The 26,203-nt window shown below is 54.7% G+C and overlaps 1 protein-coding gene across 5 annotated transcripts in view; it reads left to right on the top strand.

Moving 5' to 3' along the window:
* ATP13A1 (ATPase 13A1) overlaps positions 1 to 25,596 on the top strand; it is a 50,577-nt gene extending 24,981 nt beyond the window's left edge. For 2 of the 5 annotated variants that reach the window (XM_078881423.1, XM_078881422.1), the window contains 11 exons: positions 772 to 897; positions 2,393 to 2,501; positions 3,048 to 3,262; positions 11,111 to 11,207; positions 12,254 to 12,501; positions 13,188 to 13,305; positions 14,722 to 14,918; positions 18,305 to 18,447; positions 20,358 to 20,469; positions 22,915 to 23,058; positions 25,110 to 25,596. In XM_078881423.1, coding sequence (XP_078737549.1) covers positions 772 to 897; positions 2,393 to 2,501; positions 3,048 to 3,262; positions 11,111 to 11,207; positions 12,254 to 12,501; positions 13,188 to 13,305; positions 14,722 to 14,918; positions 18,305 to 18,447; positions 20,358 to 20,469; positions 22,915 to 23,058; positions 25,110 to 25,220 — 1,620 coding nt within the window. In that variant the 3' untranslated portion in view covers positions 25,221 to 25,596. Of the gene's footprint in view, positions 1 to 771; positions 898 to 2,392; positions 2,502 to 3,047; positions 3,263 to 11,110; positions 11,208 to 12,253; positions 12,502 to 13,187; positions 13,306 to 13,449; positions 13,508 to 13,601; positions 13,660 to 14,721; positions 14,919 to 18,304; positions 18,448 to 20,357; positions 20,470 to 22,914; positions 23,059 to 25,109 lie in introns of those variants that run through there. The other 3 variants (XM_078881424.1, XR_013640459.1, XM_078881425.1) reach the window with 3 other exon arrangements.
* The last annotated feature ends 607 nt before the right edge of the window (positions 25,597 to 26,203 follow it).

Genomic DNA, 26,203 nt, shown 5'->3' with positions numbered 1-26,203 from the left:
ATTTTTTCCCGCCCGTTATCCGTTCGTGCGTTCATCTCTCTCCCTCTCTCTCTCCCACTCTCTCCACGCGTGCGTGCGTGCGTGTGCATATGTGTGTGTGTGCGTGCGTGCGTATGCGTGTGTGTTCGTGTGCGTATGTATGTGTGTGTGTGCGTGTGTGCGTGCGTGTGTGTGCGTGTGTGCGTGTGTGCGTGTGCGTGTGTGCGTGCGTGTGTGTGTGTGCGCGCGTGCGTGCGTGCGTGTGCGTGCATGTGTGTGCGTGTGTGTATGTATGTGCGTGCGTGCGTGCGTGCGTGTGTGTGTGCGTGTGTGCGTGTGTGCGAGTGCGTGTGTGCGAGTGCGTGTGTGTGTGCGTGCGTGTGTGCGAGTGCGTGTGTGTGTGCGTGCGTGTGTGCGTGCGTGCGTGCGTGCGTGTGCGTGCATGTGTGTGTGTATGTATGTGTGTGCGTGCGTGTGTGTGTGCGCGTGTGCGTGCGTGCGTGCGTGTGCGTGCGTGTGTGCGTGTGTGTGTGTGTGCGTGCGTGCGTGCGTGTGCGTGCATGTGTGTGTGTGCGTGCGTGTGTGCGTGCGTGCGTGCGTGTGCGTGCATGTGTGTGCGTGTGTGTATGTATGTGTGTGCGTGCGTGTGTGTGTGCGCGTGTGCGTGCGTGCGTGCGTGCGTGTGCGTGCATGTGTGTGCGTGTGTGTATGTATGTGTGTGCGTGCGTGCGTGCGTGCGTGTGCATGTGTGTGTGTGTGTATGTATGTGTGTGCGTGCGTGCGTGCGTGCAGGTCCGTGAGCTGAGCCGGGAGGAGGTAGAGAAGAACCTGAAGTTTGCGGGTTTCGTTGTCGTCTCGTGCCCACTGAAGACCGACTCAAGATCCGTCATCAGGGAGATCCAGCAAGCCTCACACCGGGTAGGGCGGGGCGGGGGGGGGGCACGCGCTGGGGACCCCGGGAGAAGAGGGGGGGGGCACACATGAGCCTTTGACCTCGGTTGAATTCACGTGAACCATGACCCCAGTTCACACAGCTTCAATTCACATGAGCCGTTCACATTGTTACCGCACAGTGCGGATAAGCGTCGTGCGCTCGTGCATAACCACTCTCACTGTCTCTACGAGAGCGTAGTAGTAGCTACTACATATGTAGCTACTACTACATGTGTAGTAGTAGCTACTACTACACGTGTAGTAGCAGCTACTACTACACATGTAGTAGTAGCTACTACACATGTAGTAGTAGCTACTACTACACGTGTAGTAGCAGCTACTACTACACATGTAGTAGTAGCTGCTACTACACGTGTAGTAGTAGCTACTACTACACGTGTAGTGTAGTAGTAGCTACTACTACACGTGTAGTAGCTACTACTACACGTGTAGTAGTAGCTACTACTACACGTGTAGTGTAGTAGTAGCTACTACTACACGTGTAGTGTAGTAGTAGCTACTACTACTAGTGTAGTAGTAGCTACTACTACACGTGTAGTAGTAGCTACTACACGTGTAGTAGTAGCTACTAGTAGTAGTAGCTACTACTACACGTGTAGTAGTAGCTACTACTACACGTGTAGTAGCTACGGGCCCCGCACTTTCAAGGGCCCCGCGCTAAACGCTTTCAAGCTGTCAACTCCGTTTCAGTAATTCTGCACTTGCTCTATTACTATAGTACTACACCGCCTTCGACTTTTACGAACGACCGGGTGATTAAGGTGAGCAATTTGTCGTATTATCTGGGCTGTGTAGCAAATGAAAAAATAACAATTCACTATGCAAGTTAAAAATGTATGTCTTTTTAATATTTACGTGTTTTTATTTATTTAAGGCCCCTGCATAACGTATGCTACAGGCCCCGCACTTAGCATCATCCGGCACTGGGTGCAAGGCTGCAGTTGAGGTTAAGAACCACGTAGGTAAACAATTATAATTAATAAAAGTAAAATAAAAATAAAATAAAAATCACGACGTTTCGGAGGCAACACAAGCCTCCGTCTTCAGGTGGAACCGTCACAGCACGATTGCTGTATCAAGTGAGAGAAATTCCAAGAATCATTATTTGTACATATACTGGTTGAGGGTGGGAGGAGCCAAGGTAGGCACCTGGATATTATTGTTGTGAGGTTCGTTGCGGCTGAGGCACGCTGCTAGGAATGAGCCTTTGTTGTGTAAACTGGTTGAACTGGGAGGTTCCAAGAGTTGTTAAGGTGCTTCTGCTGTAAAGGTGTAAATGGGACCGAGCCTTTTGTTATGTAGAGGTGGTGCGGCTGAAACCGCTGTCAGGAATCCTAAGAATATGAATCCTTGCAGTCACGAAAGCTTCAAATCTAGAATTAAGAACCACCGCTCCAGAGATAGACGCGTGGCAATCCTCCCCTCCGCTCCCCCTCCCCTCCGTGGTCACGACGCCCAGGTGGTGATGATCACAGGTGACAACCCTCTCACCGCCTGCCACGTCGCCTCCGAGCTGAACTTCACCCGTCGAGAAAAAACCCTCATCTTGCGCGGTCCACAGGACGCAGGTAAAACCTCTCGGGGGCGGTGGTGGTGGTGGTGGGTTGGTGTCGTCCGGGGACAGGCCGGGCACGGCACATTGATCTACTACCTACGTAGCTCGCTTTAAGGAAGGCGTACGCAGCTATCGCAAGTTCTAGCGACGTGAAGTGGGGTCGTCGTCGCGTGGAAAGCTCTGGCAGCCGAATAGTTTGGAGACGCGCGGCGGCGTTGATTTCTAAACGTGGGGTGGAAGAAACCGGAGGGCCCGGAGAAAAATCCGCGCGACCACAGGTAGAGAGAGAGAGAGACGCAAACTCCAAATATACAGCAGCAGCAGGCGTCAGGGGCGGGATCGAACCCACGACCTCCTGCACACCAGGCGAGGTAGTTAACAACTCCTAGCCACCGTGATGATGATGATGAGAGAGAGACACGCAAACTCCAAATATACAGCAGCAGGCGTCAGGGTCTGGGATCGAACCCACGACCTCCTGCGTACCAGGCGAGGCAGTCAACATCTCCCAGCCACCGTGCGACGACCTCCCCTCTCGACCCCTTGACCCCCGCGCCAGCCGGAGGCGCGGAGGCCAAGCCCTGGCGCTGGGAGTCGATAGACGGCGCCGTGGCGTTGCCGGAGATCCCGGACGGGGCGGACGACTTTGTGGGCAAGTACGACCTCTGCGTGACGGGGGACGGTCTGGCCAGGCTGGGCTCGGAGCACGCGGCTTTGCTGCGGAGGCTGCTGCCCCACGTCAGGGTGTACGCCAGGGTTGCCCCCAAGCAGAAGGTGAGATGGGAGTTCACGTTTTCGTGCGTGTCCGTGTGGTAGTACGAAATAATGATGGCGGCGGAGCGGTGGTGCAGCGGTTGGCGCCGCGCCGCGCTTGCGAACCAGGCGACTAACCCCGAGTTCGATTCCCGCTCGCGGCCAACACCAGTTACGATTGTCTGAACCGGTCCCGGGCCTCCCCTAGGTCGACTCGGCCTCAAATGAGTACCTGGTGCGGTGTGTAGTAAATATAGCCACTGGGGAGACAAAGGCGGCCGGGTGTGGTGCTGGCCACCCACCCCCTCGTGTGCGTGCCGGCCTTCGTAGGTGCTACTCGCTAACAGCACTTGCCCCTATAACCTGTTAAGGCTACACGGGGGATCTTTGTCTTTGTTGTTTAAAAAATATCTTATTTTAAAAAGTTACGTAAAAACAATAATAATTAAAATCTATTTCTCAAAAGTCATTTTTATTTTTTTTTTACTAATAAGTAAAACTAAATATTAACTACATTTTTATGAAAAATTATAATTACAGAGTAAAATTTAATCGACTAAAGTTTTCTTAAAATAACAATCAATAATAATACACTGACACGAAAAACCATTCGAACAAATGCTGGCAACATGTCTGCCTGCGTGTCTGTCTGTGTGTGTGTGTCTGCCTGCGTGTCTGTCTGTGTGTGTGTGTCTGCCTGCATGTCTGTCTGTGTGCGTGTCTGCCTGCGTGTCTGTCTGTGTGCGTGTCTGCCTGCATGTCTGTCTGTGTGCGTGTCTGCCTGCGTGTCTGTCTGTGTGTGTGTCTGCCTGCGTGTCTGTCTGTGTGTGTGTGTCTGCCTGCGTGTCTGTCTGTGTGTGTGTGTCTGCCTGCGTGTCTGTCTGTGTGTGTGTCTGCCTGCGTGTCTGTCTGTGTGTGTGTGTCTGCCTGCGTGTCTGTCTGTGTGTGTGTCTGCCTGCGTGTCTGTCTGTGTGTGTGTCTGCCTGCGTGTCTGTCTGTGTGTGTGTGTCTGCCTGCGTGTCTGTCTGTGTGTGTGTCTGCCTGCGTGTCTGTCTGTGTGCGTGTCTGCCTGCGTGTCTGTCTGTGTGTGTGTCTGCCTGCGTGCGTGTCTGCCTGCGTGTCTGTCTGTGTGTGTGTCTGCCTGCGTGTCTGTCTGTGTGTGTGTGTCTGCCTGCGTGTCTGCCTGCGTGTCTGTCTGTGTGCGTGTCTGCCTGCGTGTCTGTCTGTGTGCGTGTCTGCCTGCGTGTCTGTCTGTGTGCGTGTCTGCCTGCGTGTCTGTCTGTGTGCGTGTCTGCCTGCGTGTCTGTCTGTGTGTGTGTCTGCCTGCGTGTCTGTCTGTGTGTGTGTGTCTGCCTGCGTGTCTGTCTGTGTGTGTGTCTGCCTGCGTGTCTGTCTGTGTGTGTGTCTGCCTGCGTGTCTGTCTGTGTGTGTGTCTGCCTGCGTGCGTGTCTGCCTGCGTGTCTGTCTGTGTGTGTGTCTGCCTGCGTGTCTGTCTGTGTGTGTGTGTCTGCCTGCGTGTCTGCCTGCGTGTCTGTCTGTGTGCGTGTCTGCCTGCGTGTCTGTCTGTGTGCGTGTCTGCCTGCGTGTCTGTCTGTGTGCGTGTCTGCCTGCGTGTCTGTCTGTGTGCGTGTCTGCCTGCGTGTCTGTCTGTGTGTGTGTCTGCCTGCGTGTCTGTCTGTGTGTGTGTGTCTGCCTGCGTGTCTGTCTGTGTGTGTGTCTGCCTGCGTGTCTGTCTGTGTGTGTGTGTCTGCCTGTGTGTCTGTCTGTGTGTGTGTGTCTGCCTGCGTGTCTGTCTGTGTGTGTGTCTGCCTGTGTGTCTGTCTGTGTGTGTGTCTGCCTGCGTGTCTGTCTGTGTGTGTGTCTGCCTGCGTGTCTGTCTGTGTGTGTGTGTCTGCCTGCGTGTCTGTCTGTGTGTGTGTGTCTGCCTGCGTGTCTGTCTGTGTGTGTGTCTGCCTGCGTGTCTGTCTGTGTGTGTGTCTGCCTGCGTGTCTGTCTGTGTGTGTGTGTCTGCCTGCGTGTCTGTCTGTGTGTGTGTCTGCCTGCGTGTCTGTATGTGTGTGTGTCTGCCTGCGTGTCTGTCTGTGTGTGTGTCTGCCTGCGTGTCTGTCTGTGTGTGTGTCTGCCTGCGTGTCTGTCTGTGTGTGTGTGTCTGCCTGCGTGTCTGTCTGTGTGTGTGTGTCTGCCTGCGTGTCTGTCTGTGTGTGTGTCTGCCTGCGTGTCTGTCTGTGTGCATGTCTGCCTGCGTGTCTGTCTGTGTGTGTGTCTGCCTGCGTGTCTGTCTGTGTGTGTGTCTGCCTGCGTGTCTGTCTGTGTGTGTGTGTCTGCCTGCGTGTCTGTCTGTGTGTGTGTGTCTGCCTGCGTGTCTGTCTGTGTGCGTGTCTGCCTGCGTGTCTGTCTGTGTGCGTGTCTGCCTGCGTGTCTGTCTGTGTGTGTGTCTGCCTGCGTGTCTGTCTGTGTGTGTGTCTGCCTGCGTGTCTGTCTGTGTGTGTGTGTCTGCCTGCGTGTCTGTCTGTGTGTGTGTCTGCCTGCGTGTCTGTATGTGTGTGTGTCTGCCTGCGTGTCTGTCTGTGTGTGTGTCTGCCTGCGTGTCTGTCTGTGTGTGTGTCTGCCTGCGTGTCTGTCTGTGTGTGTGTCTGCCTGCGTGTCTGTCTGTGTGTGTGTGTCTGCCTGCGTGTCTGTCTGTGTGTGTGTGTCTGCCTGCGTGTCTGTCTGTGTGTGTGTCTGCCTGCGTGTCTGTCTGTGTGCATGTCTGCCTGCGTGTCTGTCTGTGTGTGTGTCTGCCTGCGTGTCTGTCTGTGTGTGTGTCTGCCTGCGTGTCTGTCTGTGTGCGTGTGTCTGCCTGCGTGTCTGCCTGCGTGTCTGTCTGTGTGCGTGTCTGCCTGCGTGTCTGTCTGTGTGCGTGTCTGCCTGCGTGTCTGTCTGTGTGCGTGTCTGCCTGCGTGTCTGTCTGTGTGCGTGTCTGCCTGCGTGTCTGTCTGTGTGTGTGTCTGCCTGCGTGTCTGTCTGTGTGTGTGTGTCTGCCTGCGTGTCTGTCTGTGTGTGTGTCTGCCTGCGTGTCTGTCTGTGTGTGTGTGTCTGCCTGTGTGTCTGTCTGTGTGTGTGTGTCTGCCTGCGTGTCTGTCTGTGTGTGTGTCTGCCTGTGTGTCTGTCTGCCTGCGTGTCTGTCTGTGTGTGTGTCTGCCTGCGTGTCTGTCTGTGTGTGTGTGTCTGCCTGCGTGTCTGTCTGTGTGTGTGTGTCTGCCTGCGTGTCTGTCTGTGTGTGTGTCTGCCTGCGTGTCTGTCTGTGTGTGTGTCTGCCTGCGTGTCTGTCTGTGTGTGTGTGTCTGCCTGCGTGTCTGTCTGTGTGTGTGTCTGCCTGCGTGTCTGTATGTGTGTGTGTCTGCCTGCGTGTCTGTCTGTGTGTGTGTCTGCCTGCGTGTCTGTCTGTGTGTGTGTCTGCCTGCGTGTCTGTCTGTGTGTGTGTGTCTGCCTGCGTGTCTGTCTGTGTGTGTGTGTCTGCCTGCGTGTCTGTCTGTGTGTGTGTCTGCCTGCGTGTCTGTCTGTGTGCATGTCTGCCTGCGTGTCTGTCTGTGTGTGTGTCTGCCTGCGTGTCTGTCTGTGTGTGTGTCTGCCTGCGTGTCTGTCTGTGTGTGTGTGTCTGCCTGCGTGTCTGTCTGTGTGTGTGTGTCTGCCTGCGTGTCTGTCTGTGTGCGTGTCTGCCTGCGTGTCTGTCTGTGTGCGTGTCTGCCTGCGTGTCTGTCTGTGTGTGTGTCTGCCTGCGTGTCTGTCTGTGTGTGTGTCTGCCTGCGTGTCTGTCTGTGTGTGTGTGTTTGCCTGCGTGTCTGTCTGTGTGTGTGTCTGCCTGCGTGTCTGTATGTGTGTGTGTCTGCCTGCGTGTCTGTCTGTGTGTGTGTCTGCCTGCGTGTCTGTCTGTGTGTGTGTCTGCCTGCGTGTCTGTCTGTGTGTGTGTCTGCCTGCGTGTCTGTCTGTGTGTGTGTCTGCCTGCGTGTCTGTCTGTGTGTGTGTGTCTGCCTGCGTGTCTGTCTGTGTGTGTGTGTCTGCCTGCGTGTCTGTCTGTGTGCGTGTCTGCCTGCGTGTCTGTCTGTGTGCATGTCTGCCTGCGTGTCTGTCTGTGTGTGTGTCTGCCTGTGTGTCTGTCTGTGTGTGTGTCTGCCTGCGTGTCTGTCTGTGTGTGTGTCTGCCTGCGTGTCTGTCTGTGTGTGTGTGTCTGCCTGCGTGTCTGTCTGTGTGTGTGTGTCTGCCTGCGTGTCTGTCTGTGTGTGTGTCTGCCTGCGTGTCTGTCTGTGTGTGTGTCTGCCTGCGTGTCTGTCTGTGTGTGTGTGTCTGCCTGCGTGTCTGTCTGTGTGTGTGTCTGCCTGCGTGTCTGTATGTGTGTGTGTCTGCCTGCGTGTCTGTCTGTGTGTGTGTCTGCCTGCGTGTCTGTCTGTGTGTGTGTCTGCCTGCGTGTCTGTCTGTGTGTGTGTGTCTGCCTGCGTGTCTGTCTGTGTGTGTGTGTCTGCCTGCGTGTCTGTCTGTGTGTGTGTCTGCCTGCGTGTCTGTCTGTGTGCATGTCTGCCTGCGTGTCTGTCTGTGTGTGTGTCTGCCTGCGTGTCTGTCTGTGTGTGTGTCTGCCTGCGTGTCTGTCTGTGTGTGTGTGTCTGCCTGCGTGTCTGTCTGTGTGTGTGTGTCTGCCTGCGTGTCTGTCTGTGTGCGTGTCTGCCTGCGTGTCTGTCTGTGTGCGTGTCTGCCTGCGTGTCTGTCTGTGTGTGTGTCTGCCTGCGTGTCTGTCTGTGTGTGTGTCTGCCTGCGTGTCTGTCTGTGTGTGTGTGTCTGCCTGCGTGTCTGTCTGTGTGTGTGTCTGCCTGCGTGTCTGTATGTGTGTGTGTCTGCCTGCGTGTCTGTCTGTGTGTGTGTCTGCCTGCGTGTCTGTCTGTGTGTGTGTCTGCCTGCGTGTCTGTCTGTGTGTGTGTCTGCCTGCGTGTCTGTCTGTGTGTGTGTGTCTGCCTGCGTGTCTGTCTGTGTGTGTGTGTCTGCCTGCGTGTCTGTCTGTGTGTGTGTCTGCCTGCGTGTCTGTCTGTGTGCATGTCTGCCTGCGTGTCTGTCTGTGTGTGTGTCTGCCTGCGTGTCTGTCTGTGTGTGTGTCTGCCTGCGTGTCTGTCTGTGTGCGTGTGTCTGCCTGCGTGTCTGCCTGCGTGTCTGTCTGTGTGCGTGTCTGCCTGCGTGTCTGTCTGTGTGCGTGTCTGCCTGCGTGTCTGTCTGTGTGCGTGTCTGCCTGCGTGTCTGTCTGTGTGCGTGTCTGCCTGCGTGTCTGTCTGTGTGTGTGTCTGCCTGCGTGTCTGTCTGTGTGTGTGTGTCTGCCTGCGTGTCTGTCTGTGTGTGTGTCTGCCTGCGTGTCTGTCTGTGTGTGTGTGTCTGCCTGTGTGTCTGTCTGTGTGTGTGTGTCTGCCTGCGTGTCTGTCTGTGTGTGTGTCTGCCTGTGTGTCTGTCTGCCTGCGTGTCTGTCTGTGTGTGTGTCTGCCTGCGTGTCTGTCTGTGTGTGTGTGTCTGCCTGCGTGTCTGTCTGTGTGTGTGTGTCTGCCTGCGTGTCTGTCTGTGTGTGTGTCTGCCTGCGTGTCTGTCTGTGTGTGTGTCTGCCTGCGTGTCTGTCTGTGTGTGTGTGTCTGCCTGCGTGTCTGTCTGTGTGTGTGTCTGCCTGCGTGTCTGTATGTGTGTGTGTCTGCCTGCGTGTCTGTCTGTGTGTGTGTCTGCCTGCGTGTCTGTCTGTGTGTGTGTCTGCCTGCGTGTCTGTCTGTGTGTGTGTGTCTGCCTGCGTGTCTGTCTGTGTGTGTGTGTCTGCCTGCGTGTCTGTCTGTGTGTGTGTCTGCCTGCGTGTCTGTCTGTGTGCATGTCTGCCTGCGTGTCTGTCTGTGTGTGTGTCTGCCTGCGTGTCTGTCTGTGTGTGTGTCTGCCTGCGTGTCTGTCTGTGTGTGTGTGTCTGCCTGCGTGTCTGTCTGTGTGTGTGTGTCTGCCTGCGTGTCTGTCTGTGTGCGTGTCTGCCTGCGTGTCTGTCTGTGTGCGTGTCTGCCTGCGTGTCTGTCTGTGTGTGTGTCTGCCTGCGTGTCTGTCTGTGTGTGTGTCTGCCTGCGTGTCTGTCTGTGTGTGTGTGTTTGCCTGCGTGTCTGTCTGTGTGTGTGTCTGCCTGCGTGTCTGTATGTGTGTGTGTCTGCCTGCGTGTCTGTCTGTGTGTGTGTCTGCCTGCGTGTCTGTCTGTGTGTGTGTCTGCCTGCGTGTCTGTCTGTGTGTGTGTCTGCCTGCGTGTCTGTCTGTGTGTGTGTCTGCCTGCGTGTCTGTCTGTGTGTGTGTGTCTGCCTGCGTGTCTGTCTGTGTGTGTGTGTCTGCCTGCGTGTCTGTCTGTGTGCGTGTCTGCCTGCGTGTCTGTCTGTGTGCATGTCTGCCTGCGTGTCTGTCTGTGTGTGTGTCTGCCTGCGTGTCTGTCTGTGTGTGTGTCTGCCTGCGTGTCTGTCTGTGTGTGTGTGTCTGCCTGCGTGTCTGTCTGTGTGCGTGTCTGCCTGCGTGTCTGTCTGTGTGCGTGTCTGCCTGCGTGTCTGTCTGTGTGTGTGTCTGCCTGCGTGTCTGTCTGTGTGTGTGTCTGCCTGCGTGTCTGTCTGTGTGTGTGTCTGCCTGCGTGTCTGTCTGTGTGTGTGTGTCTGCCTGCGTGTCTGTCTGTGTGTGTGTCTGCCTGCGTGTCTGTATGTGTGTGTGTCTGCCTGCGTGTCTGTCTGTGTGTGTGTCTGCCTGCGTGTCTGTCTGTGTGTGTGTCTGCCTGCGTGTCTGTCTGTGTGTGTGTCTGCCTGCGTGTCTGTCTGTGTGTGTGTGTCTGCCTGCGTGTCTGTCTGTGTGTGTGTGTCTGCCTGCGTGTCTGTCTGTGTGTGTGTCTGCCTGCGTGTCTGTCTATGTGCATGTCTGCCTGCGTGTCTGTCTGTGTGTGTGTCTGCCTGCGTGTCTGTCTGTGTGCGTGTCTGCCTGCGTGTCTGTCTGTGTGTGTGTGTCTGCCTGCGTGTCTGTCTGTGTGTGTGTCTGCCTGCGTGTCTGTCTGTGTGTGTGTCTGCCTGCGTGTCTGTCTGTGTGCGTGTCTGCCTGCGTGTCTGTCTGTGTGTGTGTCTGCCTGCGTGTCTGTCTGTGTGCGTGTCTGCCTGCGTGTCTGTCTGTGTGTGTGTCTGCCTGCGTGTCTGTCTGTGTGTGTGTGTCTGCCTGCGTGTCTGTCTGTGTGTGTGTCTGCCTCCGTGTCTGTCTGTGTGTGTGTCTGCCTGCGTGTCTGTCTGTGTGCGTGTCTGCCTGCGTGTCTGTCTGTGTGCGTGTCTGCCTGCGTGTCTGTCTGTGTGTGTGTGTCTGCCTGCGTGTCTGTCTGTGTGTGTGTGTCTGCCTGCGTGTCTGTCTGTGTGTGTGTCTGCCTGCGTGTCTGTCTGTGTGCGTGTCTGCCTGCGTGTCTGTCTGTGTGTGTGTCTGCCTGCGTGTCTGTCTGTGTGTGTGTCTGCCTGCGTGTCTGTCTGTGTGTGTGTCTGCCTGCGTGTCTGTCTGTGTGTGTGTGTCTGCCTGTGTGTCTGTCTGTGTGTGTGTCTGCCTGCGTGTCTGTCTGTGTGTGTGTCTGCCTGCGTGTCTGTCTGTGTGTGTGTGTCTGCCTGTGTGTCTGTCTGTGTGTGTGTCTGCCTGCGTGTCTGTCTGTGTGTGTGTCTGCCTGCGTGTCTGTCTGTGTTTGTGTGTCTATCTGCGTGTCTGCCTGCGTGTGCGTCCCCGTCTGCGTGTCTGTCCCCGTGTGCACGTGTGCGTGTGCCCGTGTGTTTGTGTGTCTGCCTGCGTGTCTGCCCGTGTCCGCCTTCCGTCTCTGTCGCCCTCTCTCCTCGCGTCACCCAGGAATCGGTGATCACCAGCCTCAAGAGCCTGGGCTACGTGACGCTCATGTGCGGAGATGGGACGAACGATGTGGGAGCGTTGAAACACGCCGACGTGGGTGAGCGATGCCTGCGTGGCTACGACGTGTCGTGCCAAAGTCGGCGGTCGCCCCGGTTAATGCCGAAGTGTTGCGTAACGGTCTTCTTGGTTCTCTCGGTAAAGTCACGTAGAAGGGAAATAATAAAATAATAAAAATAGAACATGATGAAATAATTCTCACGACGTTTCGGCCACGACGCAAGCGGCCGTCCTCAGGTGAAGAACAGGTCTGTCGGAAAGACAGCGTCTGAATGACACACCACCAGGCTTGGCAGCGTATATTTAATGGATTCTGGCTCAGCAATCATTGGAAGATAAATAATATTTCGATTTAAAGCTTCTTTCGTGACTGCAGGGATTCATCTTCTTGGTTCTTTCGGTAAAGTCACGTAGAAGGGAAATAATAAAATAATAAAAATTAAACATTAAAATACAATTCTCGCGACGTTTCGGCCACAATGCAAGCAGCCGTCCTCAGGTGAAGAACAGGGCTGTCGGGGAGACAGCGTCTGACAGACCTGTTCTTCACCTGAGGACGGCTGCTTGCGTTGTGGCCGAAACGTCGTGAGAATTATTTTATTATGTTTTATTTTTATTATTTTATTACTTCCCTTCTACGTGACTTTACCGAGTTAGGTAGCTACTTTCCTTCAGAAGCAACCCTCCTGGCCATCACAAATGATAGCCCAACGAAGTGGCTTGTCGTTGTGTGGAAATGTATTGCAGTCAGATGCTCTTAAAGGCGTGACGTCGATTCTAAATGCGGAGGGAAAAACCGGAGGACCCGCGGAGAGAGAGAGAGAGAGACACGCAAACTCCAATTATACAGCAGCAGGCGTTGTCAGGGTCGGGATCGAACCCACGACCTCCTGTACACCAGGCGAGGTAGTTAACATCTCCTAGCCACCATGATGATGATGAGAGAGAGAGAGAGACGCAAACTCCAAATATACAGCAGCAGCAGGCATCGTCAGGGTCGAGATCGAACCCACGACCTCCTGCGTACCAGGCAGCAGCAGGAGCAGGTCGAGGGACTTGTGAAACTTAACCGCGCCGTGCCCGCAGGTGTGGCGCTGTTGGCCAACGCTCCGGAGCGAATGCCGGAGATGAGACCCAGGAGAGGCCGGGATGGAGAAATGGTCGACGCTAAACACTCCTCGGCAAACAGCGCCGGCTCGCTCACGCCGCCGCCGTCATCGCCGGCGGTCTCCGCCAACGCCGGGCCGGCCATCGCCAAGGCCCAAACCGGCCGCTCGGCAAAACACCGGGCGAACTTCGCGCAGAAGAGGGAAGATCAGCTGGCGACGCAGAAGGTGACGTGAGGATTGTTGATCGGTGTTATTCGACCCTGACGCCCGCTGCTGCTGCTGCTGCTGTATATTTGGAGTTTGCATGTCTCTCTCTCTCATCATCATCATCATCACGGTGGCTAGGAGATGTTGACTACCTCGCCTGGTGTACAGGAGGTCGTGGGTTCGATCCCAGACCCTGACGCCTGCTGCTGTATATTTGGAGTTTGCGTGTCTTTCTCTCATCATCATCATCATCACGGTGGCTAGGAGATGTTGACTACCTCGCCTGGTGTACAGGAGGTCGTGGGTTCGATCCCAGACCCTGACGCCTGCTGCTGTACATTTGGAGTTTGCGTGTCTCTCTCTCTCTCCACGCGTTGGTGCACATTTGACCGCCGCTATGAATTTCCACGCGACAACGACGATGATCCGCTTGATCTAATCGGCCCGGCGACTTTGTGGGGAGCGGTGGTGCAGCGGTTAGCGCGATTCGCTTCAGAACCCGCCGATGAACCCGGTGACGATTACCTGAACCGGTCCTGTGCCTCCCCTAGCTCCACTCGGCCTCAACTGAGCACACCTGGTGCAGTTGCGTAAACATTGCCACAAAGGGAGACAAAGGCGACCGGGCTGCTCGCCAACAGCACTTGCCCCTCAGCAGTGTTACAGGCTACACGGGGGACCTTTACCTTTTGCTTGTTCTGCAGGAGCGTCTGAATCAGCTGCTGCGGGAGCTGGACGAGGAGCAACAGCAGCAAGTCGTGAAGCTGGGAGACGCCAGCATCGCCGCCCCCTTCACCTCCAAACTCTCCTCCATCCAGTGCAGTGAGTCTCTGTGTGTCTCTCTCTCTGTGTGTGTCTCTGTGTGTCTCTGTGTGTGTGTGTGTCTCTCTGTGTCTCTGTGTGTGTGTGTGTGTCTCTGTGTGTCTCTCTCTGTGTCTCTCTCTGTGTGTGTGTGTCTCTGTGAAGCTGGGAGACGCCAGCATCGCCGCCCCCTTCACCTCCAAACTCTCCTCCATCCAGTGCAGTGAGTCTCTGTGTCTCTGTGTGTCTGTGTGTCTCTCTCTGTGTGTGTCTCTGTGTGTCTCTGTCTCTCTCTGTGTGTGTGTGTCTCTGTGAAGCTGGGAGACGCCAGCATCGCCGCCCCCTTCACCTCCAAACTCTCCTCCATCCAGTGCAGTGAGTCTCTGTGTGTCTCTCTCTCTGTGTGTCTCTCTGTGTGTCTCTCTCTGTGTGTGTCTCTGTGTGTCTCTGTGTCTCTCTCTGTGTGTGTCTCTGTGTGTCTCTGTGTGTGTGTCTCTCTGTGTGTGTGTCTCTCTGTGTCTCTCTGTGTGTGTGTCTCTGTGTGTCTCTGTGTCTCTCTCTGTGTGTGTGTCTCTGTGTGTCTCTGTGAAGCTGGGAGACGCCAGCATTGCAGCGCCCTTCACCTCCAAACTCTCCCCCATCCAGTGCAGTGAGTCTCTGTGTGTCTGTGTGTCTCTCTCTGTGTGTCTCTCTGTGTCTCTCTGTGTGTGTGTGTGTCTCTGTGTGTCTCTCTCAGTGTGTGTGTGTGTGTCTCTGTGTGTCTCTGTGTCTCTCTGTGTGTGTGTGTGTGTCTCTGTGTGTCTGTGTGTCTTTCTCTGTGTGTGTCTCTGTGTGTCTCTGTGTGTGAGTCTCTCTCTCTGTGTGTTTCTGTGTGTGTCTCTCTGTGTGTGTGTCTCTCTCTGTGTCTCTGTGTGTGTGTGTGTCTCTGTGTGTCTCTGTGTCTCTCTCTGTGTGTGTGTCTCTCTCTGTGTCTCTCTGTGTGTGTGTGTCTCTGTGTGTCTCTGTGTCTCTCTCTGTGTGTGTGTCTCTCTCTGTGTCTCTCTGTGTGTGTGTGTCTCTGTGTGTCTCTGTGTGTCTCTGTGTCTCTGTGTGTGTGTGTGTCTCTGTGTGTCTCTCTCTGTGTGTCTCTGTCCTTCTCTCTCTCTGTCTCTCTCTCTCTGTGTCTCTGTCTCTCTCAGTATCTCTCTGTGTGTCTCTCTTTCTGTCACTCTCTCTGTGTGTCTCTCTCTGTGTCTCTCTGTCTCTGCATCTCTCTGTCTCTTTCTCTGTCTCTCTGTCTTGTCTGCTTGTCTGCCCAGCTGTACATCATCCATCCGCCCGTACATCCGTCTGCTTGTCTGTCTGTCCAACTGTCCGCCTATCCGTCTGCATTGTATCATTGTCTGCTCCGTCTGTCCATCTGTCTGCCTGTCCATCTGCCCGCCCGCGCGCCCCAAGTCTGCCACGTGATCAAGCAGGGCCGCTGTACGCTCGTGACGACGCTGCAGATGTTCAAGATCCTGGCGCTCAACGCGCTGATCCTTGCCTACGGACAGAGCGTCCTTTACCTCGAGGGGGTCAAGTTCAGCGACTCACAGGCCACGCTGCAGGGGCTCCTCCTGGCCGGCTGCTTCCTGTTCATCTCGCGCTCAAAGGTGATTCCCCGTCCCCCACGCGCTCTCCACCCCGTCTTTATCCGCCCCGTCCGTCGATACGTCCGTCCGCCTGTCTGCCCATCCATCTGTCTGTCTGTCTGTCTGTCAATCTGTCTGTCGATCTGTCTGTCTGCCCATTTTTCTGTCTGTCTGTCGATCTGTCTGTCGATCTGTCTGTCTGCCCGTTTGTCTGTCTATCTGTCAATCTGTCTGTCCGTCTGTCTGTCTATCTGTCAATCTGTCTGTCGATCTGTCTGTCTGCCCATTTGTCTGTCTGTCTGTCGATCTGTCTGATTGACCACGACGATTTTTTATTATTATTTTTATTAACAGGACCCTGCGGGGTGGGCTGGTAGGAACGAATAACCAATGAATATAAACATCATGTATTATTACACTTGTTTAGCCAGGAAAGCCTCACTGAGTGTAAAGGTTTTTGTAGGGTCCTGCCAAGTGTTTGCAGTAGGGGGCGATGCTGCTACACCGAATCGGACGATACGAAGGGAGAGATTGAGGCCTAGTTCTAGGCTTTAGGCATAGCTGTAGGCTTTAGGGCGCTGTGAGTTAATTTTTAATTTAAATGTTTTAATTATTTATGTAAAAGCTTTAAATTTAAATGTTTCTATTTAAAAACATGAGGGAATGTAACATTGTTAAACATTAACTCCCTTTCACACACGCGGGGGTACGATACGAAGGGAGAGTTTCAGGCCTAGTTCTAGGCTTTAGGCCTAGCTGTAGGCTTTAGGGCGCTGTGAGTTTTTTATTTAATTTCAAAGTTTTAATTAAAAGCTATCTCAGGGAATTATAAGGGAATGTTACACGTGTTTAGCCAGGAAAGCCTCATTAATTTAAATGTTTTAATTAAAAGCTATCTGAGGGAATTATAAGGGAATGTTACACGTGTTTAGCCAGGAAAGCCTCATTAATTTAAATGTTTTAATTAAAAGCTATCTGAGGGAATTATAAGGGAATGTTACACTTGTTTAGCCAGGAAAGCGTCACTGAGTCTAAAGGTTTTTGTAGGGTCATGCCCAGTGTTTGCAGTAGGGGGCGATGTTGCTACACGGTCGGACGGACGGTCGGACGGACGGACGGTCGGACGGACGGACGAAATAATCTATTGGTGGCTGGTCCACATTGTTCCTACCAGTAAAAACTAGCTTTATACTACCCGGCTTCGCCCGAGACTTGGATTCTTGTCTTGGATTAGTACACGGCCTACACGGACGGTTGGGGGGGGGGGGGTGACGTCAGCAGGCGCGCTGCGTGACGTCAGCAGGCGCGCTGCGTGACGTCATCAGGCGCGCTGCGTGACGTCATCAGGCGCGCTGCGTGACGTCATCAGGCGCGCTGCGTGACGTCATCAGGCGCGCTGCGTGACGTCATCAGGCGCGCTGCGTGACGTCATCAGGCGCGCTGCGTGACGTCATCAGGCGCGCTGCGTGACGTCATCAGGCGCGCTGCGTGACGTCATCAGGCGCGCTGCGTGACGTCATCAGGCGCGCTGCGTGACGTCATCAGGCGCGCTGCGTGACGTCATCAGGCGCGCTGCGTGACGTCATCAGGCGCGCTGCGTGACGTCAGCAGGCGCGCTGCGTGACGTCATCAGGCGCGCTGCGTGACGTCATCAGGCGCGCTGCGTGACGTCATCAGGCGCGCTGCGTGACGTCATCAGGCGCGCTGCGTGACGTCATCAGGCGCGCTGCGTGACGTCATCAGGCGCGCTGCGTGACGTCATCAGGCGCGCTGCGTGACGTCATCAGGCGCGCTGCGTGACGTCATCAGGCGCGCTGCGTGACGTCATCAGGCGCGCTGCGTGACGTCATCAGGCGCGCTGCGTGACGTCATCAGGCGCGCTGCGTGACGTCATCAGGCGCGCTGCGTGACGTCATCAGGCGCGCTGCGTGACGTCATCAGGCGCGCTGCGTGACGTCATCAGGCGCGCTGCGTGACGTCATCAGGCGCGCTGCGTGACGTCATCAGGCACACCGCGTGATGTCATCAAGCACACCGCATGACGTCATCAGGCACACCGCGTGACGTCATCAGGCACACCGCGTGACGTCATCAGGCACACCGCGTGACGTCATCAGGCACACTGCGTGACGTCATCAGGCACACTGCGTGACGTCATCAGGCACACTGCGTGACGCTGCCGCATGCGGGTGACATCACAGATGTGACGTCACCGCTCACTTGCCGTGCAAAATATATCCATTATTGCGCCTCCCCCCCCACTCCCAAAATACAAAAGTCTATTTTTAGACTTTCTGCATTGTGTACAGTCTGGAAGCTACCCACATGCCAAATTTCAAGTTTGTTGCATGTCGGGAAGTACGCTAAACATTTCCAACAAACACACATATTCACAAATTTCCCTTTTTTTCTTCTCGGTTCTTTCGGTAAAGTCACGTAGAAGGGAAATAATAAAATAATAAAAATAAAACATAATAAAATGAAATAATTCTCACGACGTTTCGGCTACAACGCAAGCAGCCGTCTTCAGGTGAAGAATGAGACACTGCCAAGCTAGGAGCTTATATATAAACTGGGTTGGAGGTGGAAGAGCGCCTTAACAAAAAAGAATGTGCATATGAAGAGGAATTTAGCATATTCATGGAAAATGCGTAGGAGGTGGGCGGGGGGGTTTCAAAGGCATATTATGCCCATGCATTATGCAGGATCAGCAGCACCAAGGGGGGGTGCAGGGAGTAGCATTAACAAAGGAAAGGAATGTTATTGATATGTAGCTGCAGTTACATATGCACATTCTTTTTTGTTAAGGCGCTCTTCCACCTCCAACCCAGTTTATATATAAGCCCCTAGCTTGGTAGTGTCTCATTCTTCACCTGAAGACGGCTGCTTGCGTTGTGGCCGAAACGTCGTGAGAATTATTTCATTTTATTATGTTTTATTTTTATTATTTTATTACTTCCCTTCTACGTGACTTTACCGAAAGAACCAAGAAGATGAATCCCTGCAGTCACGAAAGCTTTAAATCGAAAAATAAAATAATTCTCACGACGTTTCGGCCACAACGCAGGAGACCTGTTTCTCCACCTGAGGACGGCTGCTTGCGTTGTGGCCGAAACGTCGTGAGAATTATTTTATTATGTTTTATTATTTTTATTTTATTATTTCCCTTCTACGTGACTTTACCGAAAGAACCAAGAAGATGAATCCCTGCAGTCACGAAAGCTTTAAATCGAAATTTCCCTTTCATTATAAAAAAATGCTCAAACCATAAAGGTCTATTGTTTCTTTATCATCATCATTATATTTCTGTTTCTTTTATCCACCACTTTCCATCCCCTCGCCGGACCCCCGTTTGACCGCGACGCATTTCCCCCCCCCTCCTCACCCCCCCCACGTTTTGCGTCCAGCCGTTGAAGACGCTGTCGTGCGAGCGTCCGCTGCCCAACATCTTCAACGTGTACACGGTGGCCACGGTGCTGGCACAGTTCGCGGTGCATTTCTGCAGCCTCGTGTTCCTCTACCGGCAGGCGGGCACGCTCATCCCTCCCAGGTACAACTCACTTGCTCGCTCATCGCGGTGGTGGTGAGTCAACGGCTCATCCCTCCCATGTACAACTCGCTCGCTCGCTCATCGCGGTGGCGGAGAGTCAACGGCTCATCCCTCCCATGCACAACTCGCTCGCTCGCTCATCGCGGTGGTGGTGAGTCAACGGCTCATCCCTCCCATGTACAACTCGCTCGCTCGCTCATCGCCGTGGCGGTGAGTCAACGGCTCATCCCTCCCATGTACAACTCGCTCGCTCGCTCATCGCCGTGGCGGTGAGTCAACGGCTCATCCCTCCCATGTACAACTCGCTCGCTCGCTCATCGCTCATCGCCGCCACCGCCACCGCGGTGCAGAGGTCGCTACCGGGTACCCGATACCCGGCTACCCGTACCCGGCCGGGTACCTGGTGCGGCCGGGTACGGGTACGGGTAGGCCGTGAGTCACTGGTGAGTCACCGTTTGTCACTCATTTCCCAACGTCTTGTCTCTTCTCACAATTCAAGTTCCTAGAATCAACCCACCCGCGCCTGCAACATGGCTTCATCCCAGAGGTCGCAATCGGGTACCCGATACCCGTACCCTACCCGATACCCGGCCGTGTACGGGTAGCCGGGTATCGGGTAGGGTACGGGTATCGGGTACCCGATTGCGACCTCTGGGGCAGAGTCAGTGGGTGCCTCTGTGTGTTCGTCTGTCTTAGTCTTGTGGGGAGCGAGAGTGTGTAGTGGTACCCGAGTTTCCACCATCAGTGACGATTGTCTGAACTGGTACTGAGCCTCCACTGCGTCTCAAATGAGTACCTGGTGCGGTACGCAGTAAACATCGCCACCAGGGAGACAAAGGCGGCCGGGCGTGGTGCTGGCCACCCACCCCCTCGTGTATCGTTCTGGCCTTCATAGGTGCTCGCTAACAGCACTTGCCCCGACAGTCTGTTCAGAGGGCTGTGCGATGGTTAGGAGATGTTGACTACCTCGCCTGGTGTGCAGGAGGTCGTGGGTTCGATCCCGACCCTGACGCCTGCTGCTGTATATTTGGAGTTTGCGTGTCTCTCTCATCATCATCACGGTGGCTAGGAGATGTTAACTACCTTGCCTGGTGTACAGGAGGTTGTGGGTTCGATCCCGACCCTGACGCCTGCTGCTGTATATTTGGAGTTTGCGTGTCTCTCTCTCCGGGCCCTCCGGTTCTTTTCCCTCCACATTTTAGAATCAAACGTCACGACGCGTTTTTTTTGGTTTATTTGGTATTTTGGCTGCTGTAAATGTTCACGTGGTGATGATGACGATGATGATGACGATGATGATGATGACGACGACGATGATGATGATGACGACGATGATGATGATGATGACGACGATGATGATGATGACGATGATGATGATGATGACGACGATGATGATGATGACGATGATGATGATGATGATGACGATGATGATGATGATGAAGATGATGATGACGATGATGATGATGACGACGATGATGATGATGACGATGATGATGATGACGATGATGATGATGATGACGACGATGATGATGACGATGATGATGATGACGATGATGATGACGATGATGATGATGACGACGATGATGATGATGACGATGATGACGACGATGATGATGATGACGATGATGATGATGACGATGATGATGATGACGATGATGATGATGACGACGATGATGATGATGACGATGATGACGATGATGATGATGATGACGACGATGATGACGACGATGATGATGACGACGATGACGATGATGATGACGACGATGACGATGATGATGACGACGATGATGATGATGACGATGATGATGACGACGATGATAATGATGATGACGACGACGATGATGACGACGATGACGATGATGATGATGACGAGTAGTAAGGCTGTACGCGTGGGGACCTTTGTCTTGAAGGCAAGGAGCGTTCGTGGACCTCTACAAGGAGTTTGAGCCGAACCTGGTGAACAGCACCGTCTACATCATGTCCATGGCGATGCAAATGGCCACGTTTGCCATCAACTACAAGGTGAGGGCAAGGGGGGGGTGAGCGAGAGAGCGAGAGAGAGAGCGGTAGTGTAGTGGTTAGAGAGAGAGCGCGAGAGAGCGAGAGAGAGTGCAAACATAAAAAAATTAACCCGTAAAAACACATTCTTCACTATAAATTCTTTATATGCGTGGCGGCTAGAGTCCTCTCGTCCTCTGGCTTGAGATGGCTGCCACCTATGGGTCAGATGATTGCATGCCACCATTAAGCAATTGGTAATTAAATATTAAAAAAAAAAAATTCCCTAAACAGTGTAAAATTTTTGAAAAAAAAATTCACGAAAATGTATTGTCACGCACAACGAGTCTGTGTGCAAAATGTCAGCTCGATTGGATCACGGGAAGTGGGTTAGAAAACGACCGAAAGATTTGCACGGTCGTAAGCAAGCAAGCAAACACGCACGCAAGCACGCAAGCAAGCTAGCGAACTTAATATAAAGGATTTAAAAATCCAAGAAAAGCAGCAAAAAATTGCAGAAAAAGCACCGTACACCAACGCTGTGTGCAAAAATCCCAGTGGGATGCAAGTCAAACAACAACAACACAACTTAGATTAAGGCCATCAGTCCAACTCTGTCCTACAACAAACAAACATGGCCAAACCAATACACTTTTCGAAAATCACCAAAATAAAGCCATAAAAGCAATGAAACAGTGCAGGTCATAGGAACTGTGACCAAATTTTCACAATAAACTCCGTAAACAACACGTACCACCAAACCCTGCAGCCATAGCTGGCTGCATGAGTCACTCCACAACAGCATGAGCATCAGTCGGAGTATCAACATTTTTCAATGCACCTTTAAGATCAGCACACTAAATCAAAACACAGATCATACTTTGCAGCGGTCATCCGGAGCGAAACATTTGATTTTAGGCCACTGAATTGCAGTGGCAGCTGTGGGTGTACAACTCCTCTAGAGCAGTTTTGAGTGAAGATCTCACAGGTAGGTTTCGATTTAAAGCGTTCGTGACTGCAGGGATTCATATTCTTGGTTCTTTCGGTAAAGTCACGTAGAAGGGAAATGATGAAATAAAATTCTCACGACGTTTCGGCCACAACGCAAGCAGCCGTCCTCAGGTGAAGAACAGGTCTGTGGGAAAGACAGCGTCTGAATGCATAGTATAGTGTATAGTGAATGCCATTCAGACGCTGTCTCCCCGACAGACCTGTTCTTCACCTGAGGACGGCTGCTTGCGTTGTGGCCGAAACGTCGTGAGAATTATTTTATCATGTTTTATTTTTATTATTTTATTACTTCCCTTCTACGTGGTGACTTTACCGAAAGAACCAAGAAGATGAGAATGAACTCGGTCGAACCACCAGGTGGGCAGTTGAACTTTTGACATTTCAGTCCCCGACCACTGCCGGATATCAAAACGGAAATCGTTTTTCCTGCTCAAATCGACTGCAAGTGGTGGGGGGGGGAGCGGGGTGGGGTGGGGTGGGGGGTTGGGGGGGAGCGGGGTGGGGGGGGGGAGCGGGGTGGGGTGGGGGGTGGGGGGTTGGGGCGGGGTGGGGGGTGGGAGCGGGGTGGGGCGGGGTGGGGGGGGGGAGCGGGGTGGGGTGGGGTGGGGGGTTGGGGGGGAGCGGGGTGGGGGGGGGGAGCGGGGTGGGGTGGGGGGTGGGGGGTTGGGGCGGGGTGGGGGGTGGGAGCGGGGTGGGGCGGGGTGGGGGGGGGGAGCGGGGTGGGGGGTGGGGTGGGGGGTTGGGGGGGAGCGGGGTGGGGGGGGGGGAGCGGGGTGGGGTGGGGGGTGGGGGGTTGGGGCGGGGTGGGGGGTGGGAGCGGGGTGGGGGGTGGGAGCGGGGTGGGGCGGGGTGGGGGGGGGGAGCGGGGTGGGGGGTGGGGTGGGGGGTTGGGGGGGAGCGGGGTGGGGGGGGGGAGCGGGGTGGGGTGGGGGGTGGGGGGTTGGGGCGGGGTGGGGGGTGGGAGCGGGGTGGGGCGGGGTGGGGGGGGGGGAGCGGGGTGGGGGGTGGGGTGGGGGGTTGGGGGGGAGCGGGGTGGGGGGGGGGGAGCGGGGTGGGGTGGGGGGTGGGGGGTTGGGGCGGGGTGGGGGGGTGGGAGCGGGGTGGGGGGTGGGAGCGGGGGTGGGGCGGGGTGGGGGGGGGGGAGCGGGGTGGGGGGTGGGGTGGGGGGTTGGGGGGGGGGTGGGGTGGGGGGTTGGGGTGTTCCGCTCGCACAGCGAACTCACCGCGGAGGGCGTGGTAGAGAGAGAGAAAGACACGCAACTCCAAATTTACAGCAGCAGGCGTCAGGGTCAGGATCGAACCCACGACCTCCTGTACACCAGGCGAGGTAGTCAACATCTCCTAGCCACCGGTGGCGCCTCCTCTAACAGCACTTGCCCCGACACTCTGTGAAGGCTACACGAGGGGGTGAATCTTTGTCTTTTGTTTGTTGTTGTTGTTGTTGTCGTGTCAATGCAGGGCCACCCGTTCATGGAGAGCCTGCAGGAGAACAGGCCGCTGCTGTGGAGCGTGCTCCTGACGGGGGTGTCCATCGCTTGCCTCGTCACCGGGGCGCTGCCCGAACTGTCGGCGCACTTTGAGATCGTCGACTTCCCCTACGAGGTTCGTGCCGGAGGGGGCCGCGGGGCTCGCGGCGTTACGCGCTCGCTCGAGTGGTCGCTCGATCGATCGAGTGATTGCTCGATCGCTTGATCGCTCGCTTGATCGCTCGATCGATCGCTCGCTTGCTTGATCGCTCACTCGCTTGATTGCTTGCTTGCTTGCTTGCTCGATCGCTCGCTTGCTTGATCGCTCGCTCGCTCGCTTGATCGCTCGATCGATCGCTCGCTTCATCGCTCGCTCGCTTGATCGCTCACTCGCTCGCTTGCTTGATCGCTTGCTCGCTCAATCACTCGCTTGCTTGATCACTCGCTCGCTTGCTTGATCGCTCGCTTACTTGATCGCTTGCTCGCTCAATCACTCGCTTGCTTGATCACTCGCTTGCTTGCTTGATCGCTTGCTTGCTTGATCGCTCGCTTACTTGATCGCTCGCTCGCTTGATCGCTCGCTTGCTCGATCGCTCAATCACTCGCTCGCTTGATCACTCGCTCGCTTGCTTGATCGCTCGCTTACTTGATCGCTTGCTTGCTTGATCGCTCGCTTGCTTGATCGCTCGCTTACTTGATCGCTCGCTCGCTTGATCGCTCGCTTGCTTGATCGCTCGCTTGCTTGATCGCTTGCTCGCTCAATCACTCGCTTGCTTGATCACTCGCTCGCTTGCTTGATCGCTCGCTTACTTGATCGCTCGCTTGATCGCTCGCTTGCTTGATCGCTCGATCGCTCGCTTGCTTGATCACTCGCTCGCTTGCTTGATCGCTCGCTTACTTGATCGCTCGCTCGCTTGCTTGATCGCTCGCTTGCTTGATCACTCGCTCGCTTGCTTGATCGCTCGCTTACTTGATCGCTCGCTTGATCGCTCGCTTGATCGCTCGCTTGCTTGATCGCTCAATCACTCGCTTGCTTGATCACTCGCTCGCTTGCTTGATCGCTCGCTTACTTGATCGCTCGCTTGATCGCTCGCTTGATCGCTCGCTTGCTTGATCGCTCAATCACTCGCTTGCTTGATCACTCGCTCGCTCGCTTGCTTGATCGCTCGCTTACTTGATCGCTTGCTTGCTTGATCGCTCGCTTACTTGATCGCTTGCTTGCTTGATCGTTTGCTTGCTTGATCGCTTGCTTGCTTGATCGCTCGCTTGCTTGATCGCTTGCTTGCTTGATCGCTTGCTTGCTTGATCGCTCGCTTGCTTGATCGCTTGCTTGCTTGATCACTCGCTCGCTTGATCACTCGCTTGCTTGATCGATCGCTCGATCGTTCGATCGATCGCTCGCTTGATCGCTCGCTTGCTTGATCGCTCGCTTGCTTGATCGCTCGCTTGCTTGATCGATCGATCGCTCGCTCGATCGTTCGATCGCTTGCTTGATCGCTCGCTTGCTTGATCGCTCGCTTGCTTGATCGCTCGCTTGCTTGATCGCTCGCTCGCTTGATCGCTCGCTCGCTTGCTTGATCGCTCGATCGATCGCTCGATCGTTCGATCGATCGCTTGCTTGATCGCTCGAACGCTCGATCGCTTGCTTAATCGCTCGCTCGCTCGATGGCTTTGTAAATTATCAGAGCATGTTTTTCGTTTGCATGTTCACCACAAGTACAGTGTGTTTGTGTGGTTAATGCGCAGACACGGTTCCTTGCAAAAGGTTTCCGCTTGGCGTTGGAACGTCTTAACCACAGCAAGGGTTAAAGCTATTCTCACGACGGGTACCTTTTGAAATATCTTCTTGGTTCTTTCGGTGAAGTCACGTAGAAGGGAAATAATAAAATAATGAAAATAAAGCATAATAAAATAATTACTTTATTATGCTTTATTTTTATTAGAAGGGAAATAATAAAATAATAAGAAATTCACATAATAAAACAATTATTTTATTATGCTTTATTTTCATTATTTTATTATTTCCCTTCTACCTGACTTCACCGAAAGAACCAAGAAGATGAATCCCTGCAGTCACGAAAGAAGCTTCAAATCGAAACCGTTTTAAAATCGTGAACTCTGCGTTGTTCTTCCGCTCCCGCCCCCTCCCCCACCGCCCCGTGACCCCGTGACCCGGTGACCCCGTAGTTCAAGTGGACCATCTTCCAAGTCCTCGTGGCTGACTTTGCGTCCTCCTGGCTCCTCGACCGGCTCCTGCAGAAGCTGCTGGGACACGGCTCCATGCGTATCCCGGTCTGAGATGTCCCCCGTCGCCGGGTGCTCCGGCCAGAGCGGCCCCCCACTACTTCCTTGACCCGCACAACCAACACCACCACCACCGCACCACCACAACCGCACCACCACCACCACCGCACCACCACCACCGCACCACCACCACCGCACTGACACTGCACTACCACCGCACCACCACCACCGCACTGACACTGCACTACCAACACCGCACCACCACCACCCGCACCACCACCACTCGCACCACCACCACCTGCACCACCACCACCGCACTGACACTGCACTACCACCACCGCACCACCACCACCTGCACCGACACTGCACCACCACCGCGCCACCACCACCCACACCACCACCACCGCACCACCACCACCGCACTGACACTGCACCGCCACCCGCACCACCACCACCACCGCATCGACACCGCAACGGCAAATCCTGAAGACAACCGAGGTCACGACCTCGGCGGTTGGTGCTGTCGATGTGACGGCGCACACACACACACGCACACACGTACCGCACACGCACGCACGCACACACGTACCACACACGCACGCACACACGTACCACACACACACACGTGCAGCACACACGTGCACCACACACACGCACACGTGCACACACACACGCTCGCACACGCACACACACGTGCACACACACACACGTGCACACACACACGTACCACACACACATGCACCACACGCACACCACACACACACCACACACCACACACGCACACACACACATACCACACACACACCACACACACACCACACACGCACCACACACGCACACACACACATACCACACACGTGCACCACACACACACACGTACCACACACGTGCACCACACACGCACACACACATACCACACACACGCACACACACGTACCACACACGCACACACACACGTACCGCACACACACACGCACACACACACATACCACACACGCACACACACACGCACCACGCACACACACACACGCACACAC

The sequence above is a fragment of the Lampetra fluviatilis genome, chromosome 61 (assembly GCF_964198595.1).
Source record: "Lampetra fluviatilis chromosome 61, kcLamFluv1.1, whole genome shotgun sequence".
NCBI lineage: Eukaryota > Metazoa > Chordata > Hyperoartia > Petromyzontiformes > Petromyzontidae > Lampetra > Lampetra fluviatilis.
Note: the sequence above shows the minus strand (reverse complement) of the source record. Positions and strands in the feature narration are given on the sequence as shown.